Source organism: Antechinus flavipes, chromosome 2, assembly GCF_016432865.1.
Source record: "Antechinus flavipes isolate AdamAnt ecotype Samford, QLD, Australia chromosome 2, AdamAnt_v2, whole genome shotgun sequence".
In the NCBI taxonomy this organism is placed as follows: domain Eukaryota; kingdom Metazoa; phylum Chordata; class Mammalia; order Dasyuromorphia; family Dasyuridae; genus Antechinus; species Antechinus flavipes.
In genome coordinates, this window is record NC_067399.1 from 482,781,349 (window position 1) to 482,795,835 (window position 14,487).

The window sequence follows — 14,487 nt, forward strand, 5'->3', positions numbered from 1 at the left end:
ATCACATTTACAAAAGGACACCAGGTTAACTCTGATATACATTTAATAATGAGCTTCCTTTGCCATAACTGAGAACAGCTCATTAAGAGCTTTGTGCCAGTGGACATTCAATAACAATTACATATCTATATTATTTCATGTTTAGGTACTGTTTCTGATCATATGGAGAGAGTCTATAGAAGAGCCGGCAGCAAAAAACTTTGGTTCGTATTCAATGTCATTATCATTTTTTTGTTGTTATTTTTGATAGGTAGGAACCAAATTTAAACTGAGGAGCCAAAATGATAGCTGCTCTCCCCAATTCCATCTACCCTTCTTGGACTACAGTACTATGTCTCCATGCCTTCCTTCAGAAGAATTAAAACATTCACAGATTGTCCTCTCTCATGCTTTCTGGCTTCAGATAGCAGTCCCTTTCTCACAGAGTGTATTAAATATATGAATAGGCAAAGAAAGACCTGTGCATGAGGTTATTTTTATTTAGGAGCTCCTCTCCAGTCCCACCACTCTGCCATCTGGAGTCACAAATATTGTGACTTCTCCCACTCCCCCTGCAGTGCAGACAACCTTGGAGATGTAGCAAGGGTTCCAGCTCTGCTACATCTTGCTTTTTTTTTTTTTTTTTTTTTTACTTTGGACAAGTCATTTAATATTTCTGAGAATCTGTTTCCTGAGCTCTAAACTGGAGTGATTGAAGGACTTTAAATTCCCTTCTATCTATAAATCTGTGATTTAGTAACATTATCTATTTAGAGAAAAACTGACTTAAAGGGCCAAGAATAGTTGATTCTTTTAAATTATGTCCTATCCTAGTTTTTGTGATGGGGGTTCCTTCTTGAAAAATAACTACTTTGATCTTTTAGAGGTCACTTCCTAAAAGGTAGCTTGATTGGCTTTTATTCAGGTAAGTGGAGACATAAGTACTGAATTTACATTGAACTAGTTATGGCTAATTGAGTGCTCATCTGAACACTGCATTTCACAATTAGTTCATTAACTATCTTAGCAAAATATGATATATTTTGAAAACTAGATTATAGATGTTTTGTATAGCACATAATTATTCTAAATCTGCAACAAAACAAAACAATGTAGTGTCTATTTGTCTTAAGCTATATTCTTTAACCTCTCTGGCCATCAGTTTTATCATCTGTGGAATGAACTAGCTGAAATAGAGAAACTTTAAGAACTTTTTTGTTGGATTCATATCTGCATGCCTATTGTCTCACGGGTTGGAGATGGGAAGGAAAGAAGGAGGGATAGATAGAATTTGGAAATCAAAACTTTTTTTTTAAATGTTAAAAAAAAGTCTTAACATGTAATTGGGAAAAATTATGTCTGTATGTAAATTAAAGGATTCACATCTGCTTCTACCCTTCTAGTGCTACCATGTTCCTAATGATGATTTTCAATCTAGATGTCTTGTTTATATATAGCTGTTTGCATGTTTTCTCCCCCATTGAACTGTGAGCTCTTTCAGAGCAGAGACAGATTTTTTCCCCTTCTTGGTGTTCCCAGCACTTAGCACAGTGTTTGGCCTACAGTCCGAGCTTCATAAATGCTTGTTGCTTTACCTGTCTTTTTTTTTTTTTTTATAACTATTCATGAAATTACAGTAAATCCAATAGCTAAATATTTCAAATTTTACCACACTGATGTTCTCATTGAAGAAAAGCATTGTAGTCAAATGGATTTTGCCCATCAGATTTTAAATGTAGGACTACAATCTTATTTTTGATTAGGTAAGACCAGTCTTCCTTTACATCATAAACTTTTTTAGTTTGTAATGAGAATGGTATTAAATTGAGGAGAGAAAATTGGCAAAATTTTAGAATTCTGTTTTGTTTAGAAGGACCAAATCTTGGAAATCTATTTCTTTTATTTTCCCTCTGATGGTTGTCCTCTGACCCACTTAGGTTGACGGTGCGCTATGGTGCTGCATTTACCCAGAAATTTTCTTCCTCTATAGCCCCCCACATTACTACTTTATTGGTACATGGGAAACAGGTAAAACTGTGTGCAGGTTGGAAAGTGATACTGCTTGACATGTGTGAGCTTATCTGCATTGGATGAAATGAATATATGCTTTTTGGAAATGCATTTTTCTCAGTCTTGTAATATGAGAGAGAGGATAGCCTTCTTCCCAGAAACAGAAATGAGGCTTTTTGTCTCACTAACTCCATTGGTATTGGTACCTTTATACCTTGTCCATTCTTTTCAGTGAAGGCTCAGAAATTTATATGCTCTTTTACATCATATATACAGGTATACACGCAGCCAGAAAATGACAGTTTTAAATCCAGTACTTTTCTTTCTTTTGTTCTGTAAAATAGTTCTCCTTAGAAGTTTTGCCTCTGAAAAAAGAATAATTTTGTTTAATCCCTGTGTAGGCTATGGATTTGTGCGTACTGTACTTTAAAACATGAACAATATCTGTGCTTCCCATGTTCTGAAGATTTTTTAGAAACTCTAAAATAGCAATGGTAATCATTCCTTAATCCATTTTAGCGCACCAGTTAGAAGAATTCTCAAACGAATTTTACCATTTGCAGTAGCCATAATATCCATGGTTGGACTGAGGATGAGGAAGATATTACATCTAATTATCTTGCATATATATTCACTAGAGGGCAAGTTTCAGTGTGAGATGACCCATCTTGAATTCCATTGAAAGGGGATTAATGACTAAGGTACCGGAAAAAACTCATTACAAAAGAGTTTAGCTCATAATGTGTTTTACATAGTATAGGACCCCAAAATAACTCAATAAGACTCTATTATCGTTTTAAAATGAATTTTGTTTTGGAATTCCCTCTCTTTTTTTTTGAAATGTTACTTGTAATATTTCCTTTATGCATTAGCATGAATATAATACAAATCAATTATTTGGTTAAACACATTTTCTTAGCATAGCAGATTGATACACAAAAGAATTGTCACCTAATTATGTGGATATAACCTGTAGTTTATAAGTTCCAACCTTGCCCTCTATCCCCGCTGTGATATTTACCCTAATGAATCTATATAATCCACTGTGATTTGTTAAATTACTTGAGTGAAGAAATGCATCTTTTAAAATAGCCCCATTTGGAGACTGCCCTCAAACATGACTTGAATCTATCAAAATAGCATTTAACATCCAATGGGATTGCTTTCTTCTTTGCTCTAGGTCGGTTGTGCGCTGCGCAGCAAGTCTTTTAAATAAAGTAGTGGACAGCCTTGCTCCTTCAATTACTAATGTGTTAGTTCAGGGCAAACAGGTAAGTCTGCAACTTCTAGACTCTAATCAAGGTCTCATCAAAGATATTTCTGTTCAAATGGTTTCTCTGTTTCTACTCTGACAACTCTCAGTGCCATACACCACAATCCTGAGAATATAAAGATTTCTGGCCATTTCTTCAAAAAAAAAAATCTTTAAAGGCTTCATAAGCAAAGTCAGTAATAAAAAGATGCATATATATTAAGTAGCTAGGTGATGTCATTTTTTCATTCTAGCTTCTTCGTAGCTTTGACTTTCTCTTGGATGTTATACAGTGCACAAAGTGCGCTAATGTCAAATCAATCAAAAAAGTTCTAGGTACAAAGGAACTGCATTTGTAAGGGAACAACAACAGGGCACAGTAGGAAGAAATCGCATGTGGATTGAAGCATGGAGAATGGCAAACATTTTTTCTCTCTTCCATTCAGCGTTTGGCTTGCCTGGCTTAATCTTTACTTGCTTTCAGTTTTCTTGCTTCCATTTTCTTATCTGCGAAAATGTGTGCATTACTATGCTTTCTTGACAGTAAATACATCTGACCATCAATACGGTAAGGTTTAATTACTTGAATCACTTTTAACTCCCTTTGAATCAACCTAGTTCTTACATTTCAGAGTTTTTAATTAGTGTTAAAAGTTTAAATGATGGAGTCTTGATGTCTAACTTTTATAATATATTTGAATAACAACTACTTGTTCTTTTTGATAACATATAATAACAAGAATTAAGTAGTAATTGGCTTTATATAACTCTTAAATGGCACAAATGGCATTCAAACAAGTAGTTGCCTTTACTTTCACAGCATTCTTTATGCAGTAGCTAGATTATACAATGAATAGAGCACTGGACTTGGAGCCAGAAATCCTGAGTTCAAATTCAGCCTTAAACACTTACCACTTGGATGATGCTGGCAAGCCACTTAACCTTTGCCTGCTTCAGATTCCTCATCTACAAAATATAGCTAATTATAAGGTTTTTATAAAGTGTTTGGCAAACCTGAAAGTTCTCTGTTAGCTATTATTGTTGTTACATAGAACAAGTATTATTGTCCTCATTTATTTGATAGGAAAAACATGGGGCACTTCGAGTGATTTGTCCTAAGTATTGATGAAGTCCAGGTTTTACTACTGTAAACCTGTTCACTACTCTTTTCACTAGCCTGTGATATCTTTCGAAATAAAATGCTAGAAGAAAATGAATAATCATGTATAGCTGTTTTTCCCTTAAATTTTGATCCCTTGATTGTCATAAAACTTGTTAATTGTGATGCATATGAAACACCAGGACAACTTTTAGAAATCTTTGTACAATCTCAAGAGGTTGTTTCAATCCTTTCCTTCTTTGACAATTTCAAAGAACTCCTGACTCTCATGAGATTATCTAAAGGCACTCCTCATGAAACAAAAACATTACAGTGAATAATCTCTTATTGATAACAGAAGGAAAATAAGCAGCATCTACTTTTGGTATCCCACTATATAAGGCTTTATTATAAAAAGCTTTGCTCCTACTTGGCCAAACTTTTGACATTAATTGATTGCTTTTCAGTCTCTTACATTGTAACTAAAGCTTTGGCATAGTTTTTTTTTTTTTTTTTTTAGTCCTAAAAACAAGTTGGGATCAGCATAGGATGTTCAGATTTCAGATCAACTTACACTGATTAAATGAACCGATTATTTAGGCTTACTGCTTCCACAAGGAATGATATCTATCTTGATTTTCCAGTGTAATAAAAGTAACATTTGATCTAATTAAAACTACCATTTATGATATAATAAATAGAAGATGTTCAGTTTTCAGTCCAAATACTTTTTTGGTGGGCCAAAAGATTCCAAAATGCCTAAATTCCTTTCTCCCTCCCATTACTTGAAAAATCATAGTTTCCTTAGGTACTCTGTCTATTTAGTTCTCTGTTATCCTGATTCTTGACATCATGCACTAGGTATGGATTTGGGGTAAGAGAAATAAAGGTAAGATAAGCTATGAATTTATGTAGGAGTAGAAATTGTGAGAGGAAGTGAAAACAAAAATATCATACAATACTTTTCAGTAGTATTTTACTTTCAAAGACTTATAATTTCCTATGGTTCTGTGTTACCTTTGCCACCTTGTCCTATAATTGAGAAATGAATCAGTAAGTATTTAGTGAACCCTGACAATGTTTCTAGAACATGGCTAGATTATCCTGCTTTCTGTTAAGAGCCTATGGTCTTGTTTTTAGAAAATAACCTCTTACACATCAGAAATCATCTTAGACCAACACAGTGTAGTTATTAATCAAGAGTTAAATTGTGTGGTCTAAACTTTAAACATGGCAAGAGGTCAGAGGAAGGTAGATGGCAGTCCAAGCTAGAAAAATTATTGATCAAACTACATTTCTTCATATATAATTTGGCAAGAACAGTATAACAAATCTAACCAGTGATGTATAGTACTAAATTCACTCAAGATTAAAAAAAAAAAACAAAGAAAAACATACTCACATAATCTACCCTAAACCGTTAGCCCCTTTTCTACCTTATGTACACTTATTTTTGGGGCCACGCATTAGATCACCATGAAAGATGCAGACCCATCTTTGAGAATTATTCCTATAAATAGTCCAAACAACTAAATACTTACTCTGCATCCTTAGCCTGTATAGTAAAATTCAACCTAGCCTGACTTTGGTTTGTTAATTTACCTTTTAGTAGCCAATTGTTTTAACTAATGTTTTAACTCATTCATAGGTAACTCTGGGGGCTTTTGGGCATGAAGAAGAGGTGATTTCTAATCCTTTGTCTCCAGGAGTGATTAAGAATATCATCTATTACAAGTGTAATACACATGATGAAAGGGAAGCTGTCATTCAGCAGGAACTTGTCATTCATATTGGCTGGATCATATCTAATAATCCTGAACTATTCAGTGGCATGCTGAAAATACGAATTGGGTAAGTAGAAATCATTTCATTTGTAGTAGTGGGGCTGCTGAAGTTGGATGAGCCCTTTAATAAGCTCTGCCATAAGTTTAGTGAGTTAAGCATTTTGGAAGGTACATCAAATTTTAGGTCATAAAGTCATTGCTTGATTCTTTGAGTGAAAGTTTGTGTGGTACAAGAAACATTTAATTCCAAATATGCCTAAATAAAGCATAGTTGGTGAGTAAGGAATTCTTTACCCCAGTGGAATGGATGAGATCAGTTTGTTCCAATGGCCATGAACCAGGCACTGTGGAATCCTGAAAACTTGATCAGATCAGAACATCCACTGCATCCTGGGACCAGCAATGGCTGGTCATTCTAATTTCTGTCTTGCCACTGGACTTTGATGAGTCTGGAAGAGAGAATGAAACTGACGACTATGCAACTCTGCCTCATTAAATCCAGTTCACAAGTAAGTCAACACATCATCTTTGAGATCATTGCCCCCCTAAGAAAATGAAGGATGAACAGCAAGCATAACTCACTCTATTGGCAAGATCAAATCTAGTAAGTTTAAACAGCTGTAAATTCATGCAAAATATTTGAATTACACTTTATCTCCATAGATACAATTTGAGTCACCTCAAGAAGAGAAATAAAGAGTAAATTATTCTAATAATAATAGAGGGTAAAATTGACATATATTCTGTAAAATTTTCAGTAAGGAAGGGGAAGAAGTGAGTTAGAATTATGCTCCTTTTAATACTTTATTGCTTTACCTTGCATGACTAAGTTTAAGACACTGAGCCTTGGGATCTCATCAGAAATTAAAAGTAGGCAAAGAAGGCTTTCTTGATGCTGAATCTTTTCTTCAAAAATCCTGCCTCCTTTTTGAGGGAGGTAATTTTGCACAGGTACATTAACACACTAGATTCTTTTTTTCCCCAAGGAAGCTTTATTAATTATTTATATTACATTAAAAGATTAATTGGGAAAAATGTATTTGTTGGGCATGAACTATAGTGCATTTTATTTTTTATCCTCTTCTTTGTTTTATTTTGGTGGGAAAAGACATTACTATTCTCTCTCAGTATAGAACATAACCTTCATTCTTACACCCATTAAAATTTTTTCCTTGAAGATTTAGAGACATTTAAAATCACATTTAAGAATAGTAAGTTCCATCTTGATATATTTAGACCTGTTTATTTCATTCTTTTCAATTCTAACCTCTTGACCACATAGTAAGATATTGCAGCTAAAAAAATACTTTATTACCATAGTAAAACATTTCTTTGAGACAAGCTGTAAAGTATAAGTTACTATTCCAAGGTACATACTGTGTAATGAGTGTTATAATTAGGAGGTCTTCTGAAGGTATGAGTCATTCTACCAGATCCTTAAACAAAGCTTTATAGTCAAGGTTAACAGTTTTCCAAGATTTTATGATGCTATATTTTTTCAGTCCCTAGTAATTTTACCTTTATTGCTAATCCAACTTTTTGAGGCTTAATTTATGTTCTTTTTATCAGCTATACCCTCCTTTCTTGAATCACTAAATCTGACCTAAAGCTTCCCAGACTTCTTGGGAACAATATATGTTTAGCATATTCCAAAAATAGTTTTCCTAGTGTTTTATTTCTTCTATTCAATATTCACTGTTTGCTTATCAGGAGAAATATTGCTTCTTTCCATTAAATACTGTACCACCAAAGACATAAATGTCAGTTTTGTAGCATATGATTTGATATTTATCTATAGTAGAGAAACCTCATCATGGGAAAATTTAATGAAAGCCTTAAATTTTCATTGTCCTGAAGTTCATCTTAGAATTAATTTTTTGCTTTATGTTCCCACTGTTCAAGTAAACAGTAATGGCCTCTGACCCTCTTTTTTATGTATGTCCCTGAAATGTCTTTAGCACAGTTTAATGGTGAAGTCTGCTAATAATACTTGTAGCATTTGTAGGTGAATAACAGCCTGATTGTATGAATGCATAGATTGTTTTTAGATGGAGACAACTCATTCATGTCAATGACATCAATTGAAGCAAAGGTCTATATGTAAATAGTTCCTATTTCTTTTAGTGCTTTACATAGTTCTGATGTTCCTATGATCACAATCATCATGTATCCTAAAAATTCCTAAGCTTTCCCATCTTCCCCATTACTGCAATTCAAGGACTTCTAGCCCTTTCCTTATTCCCTGCAGTTGACCTCTCATATTTGTTACCTCTTCCACAATCTCTCTCAGAAAATCATCTTGTTTTTTCTAGTTCTAGTTCTAGTTCTTGGCACAGTGTTTATCACATAATATTAATTTAATAAATTTTTTTTCATTCACCCATTAAGCATAGAATCTCAGGAAATGATAGGGCCTTATAATTTATCCAGTAAACATTTTTTCTGAATAGAAGTCTCTTCTATAGCATCCTTGATAAGTGGTCATCTAGCCTTTACTTAAAGGTCTCCAATGACATAGAAGCATGGGATGACATGCACAAAATTTAAGTTTTTATAAATCACAGAATCTGAGACTTCTAAAGATCCTCAAAGATCATTAAATCAAACTTATAGATATCAAGATCCTCCTCTATATCATTCCTAGAAAGTCTACTACTAGAGTGAGACAGCTCACTCTAATTTTACAGAGCTCTAGATGATAGGAAGTTTTCTTCTTATCAAACCATATCAAATCTCTCCCCCCAAACCAGCTTCTGTCTGTTGCCTTTAATTCTGTGTTCTGAGGTTCAGCAGAATAAACTTATTCCTTCTTGCATATAACAGGTCACACTACTGTCATGTACTCCCTAAGTCTTCTATACTCAAGATTAAATGTCCCCAATTCCTTAAACGAATCCTTATATGGCATGTTTTCCAGTCCCCTCTCCACACTAGTTGACATCTTCTGGAAGTGCTTCTGCTTATCTATGTTCTGTTTGAAATCTAGCAAACAAAATTGAACATGATACTACAGTTTGGATCTGAACAAGATAGAATAATTTGGAATTGTTACTTCCCAGAATAATCTGATTGTTTTGTCTCTCACTGCAACATAGATTAGGACTTATTTTTTTAGCTATGATATTCACATTAAATAGCCCACTAAAATCTCATGAGCTTCTTCTATGAGGTATCTTTTTAAAAGGCACTTACTAAACTCTTTGACTTTAGGCAAGTAATTTAACCTGTTTGCTTCAGTTTCCTGAAAGTGCAAAGTGGGGATAATAATAGCATTATAGCATTTCACAGAGTTGTGTAAAGAGTAAAAAAGATATTTTTAAAGTCCTTAGTACAGTGGCCAATACATAGGCATTATTATATATAATATATTTATATATACTTTGACTAATTTTGTGGTAACATGTAGGCAATATCAGAGAAAGGGATTAGAATCATGGTGATCACAGTTCAGGTGTAAAATAATGAAGGAGCAGAAGTGAAGTATGAATAGAAATGAAGGGAGAATATAAGCGATATTATGAAGGAAAATTTAATGAGAAATGAATAACTCAATAGCACAAAAAAGAAGAGTCAAGGAATAATACATTCAATACCTCATTTATAGGCTTATTGGACTAGAAGCAGCATAGGGGCCATCTTGTCCAAAATTTTTGCTTTAAAGAAAGAAGATAAATAAATGAATAGCCTAGAGACACATAGCTGTGGGTTTGCAAAACTAGGATCTGAACTTGTTAATCTCTAACTCTAAATCCACTCCTCTCTTACATTGTACTATACATAGTGATCCTACCTCAAAGAGTTTATCCATATATAGTGTTGTTGAATTAAGGAAATTAGTTCTCTCTTTCTTTATAATAATTGCAGCATAAAAAACTGACAGTCAATCATTTTAATAATTCATTTGAGCCATTTGAACAATCTTTGGTAATGGAACAAAGGAAAATTCTAAAACTCCATTTATAAAAATGCAATATAACAAAATTTGTCCTCTGAAGAAATACCAGATGAACTTCAATTTGCACAGATGCTAAGCTTCATCATTTGTGCAATCATGATAATGCATCATGATAATGCAGAAGATAGAAACACACACAAAGAGAAGGAGTAGATTGCAGCACTTCTTTCTTTTCACTCATTTATGTGATGATGGAACATTTTCAGACACAAAAGGATACCAGGGTCTGATTGCTTTGTAGTATTGTCTCTTTGACACTTTAGATGCAAAAAGAATTACATACTTTTAAAAAACACCTTTTATCTGTTTATACAATTACTCTTTGTCTGGGAAACAGGTCCAGGTACTGCTTCCTATATACTTATAGTCTACTCTCAACAATTTAAACTTAATCATGTATTATTTCATATTTTTCTTTAGTGTCATATATGTTTATTTTCTCTCTCCAACTTAGACTATAAACTCCTTGTGGAAAAATTCCGTGCCTTTGTATTTCTCATAGCATATAGCACCTTCTTAGATATAGGAAATAAATTAGGTCTTCAGTAAATTAAAGTTGCTGTGAGATGAGAGAGTCTAAATCTCCCCCCTCTCTCCCCCACCATGGCCAAAGAAATAGCTGTAAAATGGAATTCCTGATGTTGTCCAAAGAAATAATTTCAGTTTATTGATTCAATTTAGAAGTCCTTAAATCATTCCCTTGTATACAACAAGGATTACATTCTGTTAACATTATGAAACATAAGAGATTTTGGGGGAACAAAATTAATTATCTTTTTAGAGTAACTATGAATGCCTTGATGACTCAATGTTTTCAAAATCGTGTTGCCTTCATGATGGATTTCTTCTTCATGTGCTTGTTCTGGCCCAGTCTCTCTATCACACTGATAAAATCTCATCCCCACTTCCCAATATGACATTGAGGGTCTAAATATGGTGTTCTGAATTTCATCATTGAAACGCATAGAAATACCAGCAGACCTACTTCATTTTTCACAGTTTTTTTTTTTTCCTGCCTTTCCTCTATTTGACATGACTTGGTTTAACCAGGTCTCACTTCTATTCACTGTTTGGAACTTTCTACAGACTCATTTCCCCTCTTTACCACTTCTTTATGTTTATTGTTTGTTTGTTTTTGAGGTAATACTCTTCATTCTATGGCTATATCTACAAAATAAGCTGAGATCAGCATGTTATTATGAATCTGTTTATCTTTTGTTGAATAAAAAATAGTTAAGGAGTTTGAAAGCAAAGATAAGTAAGATATCTTGTAATTTTTCCAACGTCAGTATTACTTCAACTTGCTGACTAGGCAAGTATAAACAGTCTAGGGACTTGTATACTCTTAAGTCCCTGAAAATGGATCCTTTCTGGGTTAATATCAATAGGCAACTTTTAGTGCATAAAGTATAGAGCACATATAAGTATGTGAGTTGCTATAATTGATTATGGTATAACTAGGACTAAGAAGTGGAATGCCAGAAACAGGAGACTAAATCTGCTGTTACCAACTTCCTTGACTCTCCTAAGAGAAGTCCTTTGGTTCAACTGCTCAAAAAGAGGAGTTATGTAAAGTTGGAAGGAATCTTAGAGATCATCTAATTCAAATCAAGCATTATTCAGACAAGGAACCCCAGTCTTGATTCCAAATCCTGTTTTCTTTATACTACATCATTGTGCCTTCCCTCCTACCTACTAATTTAATTCTTTAGATGGCCATTTTAGATTTTGGAAGCATCAGATTCATATTCTTTTTATCAGGGTATTTGATAAACATGTTATAATCTCTGATTTGAAATCTGTCAATCCAAATATGACAGTGGAGACCATAAAAATTTCCTTACAGACCTATTTTAAGCCCATTATATGTCAATGAAGACAGGACATTTTCCCCACATTATGAAATGTTACAAAACATACACATTATTTGATCACCTTTGTCCTGTTTAAGAACTCAGGGACTCATTGTTATGGCTGATTGCATAAAACATAAGACCTGAGTCTCAGACATTTACTAGCTGTGTGACTAGGCAAAGCATTTAATCTCTCTTTGCTTTGGAGGCAGCTAGATAGCTCAGTGGATAGAGCACTGGACTGGAGTCAACAAGATCTGACTTTAGATACTTACTGCTATGTAACCTTGGAAAATCTTAACCTCTATTTGCCTTAATCCACTATAGAAGGAAATAGCAAAATACTCTGATATTTTTATAAGAAAAACTCCATAGGAGTCACAAAGAATCAGACATAACTGAATAACAGCACCTTGGAAAAGGAAAATTTTATTTTTGTATTTTCCACATGAATCTATTAATTCTTCCTTTCATTGAATCCTTACCATCCATGGGCTTCCATTTTTGTTAGATTACTTTATTGCCTGATAATTTACTTATGATCATAATTATACGTATATGTGTGTGTGTGTATATATATATAAACTATTTCTAAAAGTAACCTTGCAATTCCACTCGAATGATTTCAAAAATTGACTTTAAAATGGTGGCCAAATTATTCATGAACAGACCTCTGTGTAACCAAGTTTCTCATGAATTATTAAACTTAGTTTTTGCAGACAATCCTATGCAGTCAGTCCTGTGCAATGATGATTAGAAATTGAGATTATTAGAAAGTAACATTTTTCTTCCTCATAATGCTGTAGAGCATCTAAGAGTTACCTTAGTCTGTCTTTTCTGTAACAATCTGTCTTTCAGCAGGTGATTATTGATGAAAGGATTGCTTGCTTGGTCAGACTTGGACATTGCATCCTTCACAAAATACTAATAGTTGCCATTAGGAAATGATAAGTACAAATCCTTAAAGCTCTAGTTTCATAGCAAAATATTTAACTTAATCATAATGCAATGAATCTTGTCTAGAATTTACCTTCAGAGAAAGACAGAGACAGAGACAGAGAGACAGAGAAATAGAGTAATGCCTTTATTTTAAATAGCCTCCCAAAAGTCTGCTTATTTACATTACCTATTCCATATATCACTTTTAAGTCAATAATTCTACTCCTATTCTTTTTCCCCCAATGTTCATCCAATGGATTCAATTTCCTAAACTTTACCATCACCAAGCACTTCACTGAGCAAAATTAACCTTCTCACAGGAATAGTAGTCTAGACTGATAATGATTTGATTTGGTGTCTCATTATTGATTTGTATGCCAGCTTTCATGTTAAAAGAAATCAAGTCCTTGACAGGCCCATTACTGTAAAGGCCTCCAATCAACTGATTTCTCCTGCAGGTCTGTCATTCAGGTTTTAGTAGGAGATCCTTCTGAGGGTTTATTTTATCAGCCATTTTTATCTCTACTTTAAGAATCACATGTAAGTAATCATGAAGCAGAAATGCTTTATCCACTGCTTCCCCAAACTCTGTGTATGATTTGCAGAGCTGACTTCTAGAAAAGGTCATTCAATATCATTATTATTTTACATTTCTGCTGCTAACTGAGAGTAATAAAGCTTCTTTTTTGTTGTTTTTTTCTTCCTACTATGCCTTTATTTTTTATAATAGCCTTTTATTTTCAAAATAAATATGATGATATTTTTCACCATTTAACCTTGCAAAATCTTGTGTTCCAAAATTTTTTGCCTCCCTTCTTCTCACCCCTTTCCCCTAGACACCAAGTGATCCAATATAGGTTAAACATGTGCAATTCTTCTAAATATTTCTCCACATTTATTATGTTGCACAAAAAAATCAGACCAAAAAGGGAAAAAAAAATGAGAAAGGAAAAAAAAAAAAGAAAGCAAACTACAACAAAAAAGGTGAAAATACTATATGTGAGCCACATTTAATCACATTTAATTTTTATAGTTCTTTTTCTGGATGCAGATGGCTCTCTCCCTCATGTCTATTGGAACTGACTTGAATTACCTCATTGTTCAAAAGGGCCAACTCCATCAGAATTGATCATCACATAATCTTGTTGCTGCTATGTATAATGTTCTCTTGGCTCTAACTCATTTCACTCAGCATCAGTTCATGTCAGTCTCTCCAGGCCTTTCTGAAATCATCCTGCTGATTGTTTCTTATAGAATGATAATATTCCATTACATTGATATAGCATAACTTATGCAGTCATTTCTCAACTGATGGACATCCACTCACTTTTCAGTTCCTTGCTACTACAAAAAGGGCTGCCACAAACATTTTTGAACACGTGGGTACTTTTCCCTTTTTTATGATCATTTTGAGATACAGACCCAGTAGAGATACTGCTGAATCAAAAGGGTGTGCACAGTTTGATATCCTTTTGGGCATAGTTCCAAATTATTCTTCAGAATGGTTGGAGCAGTTCACAACTCTACCAACTATGTAGCAGTGTCCCATTTTTTCTGTATCCCCTTCCAACATTTGTCATTATCTTTTCTTATCATCATAGCCAATTTGAGAGGTA

The 14,487-nt window shown here is 33.8% G+C and overlaps 1 protein-coding gene across 5 annotated transcripts in view; it reads left to right on the forward strand.

Moving 5' to 3' along the window:
- Positions 1-14,487, forward strand: part of PHKB (phosphorylase kinase regulatory subunit beta) — a 234,724-nt gene that overhangs the window by 200,131 nt on the left and 20,106 nt on the right. For 4 of the 5 annotated variants that reach the window (XM_051979792.1, XM_051979796.1, XM_051979797.1 and 1 more), the window contains 3 exons: positions 146-203; positions 1,917-2,007; positions 5,989-6,191. In XM_051979792.1, coding sequence (XP_051835752.1) covers positions 146-203; positions 1,917-2,007; positions 5,989-6,191 — 352 coding nt within the window. Of the gene's footprint in view, positions 1-145; positions 204-1,916; positions 2,008-3,169; positions 3,261-5,988; positions 6,192-14,487 lie in introns of all 5 variants that reach the window. The other variant, XM_051979793.1, reaches the window with a different exon arrangement.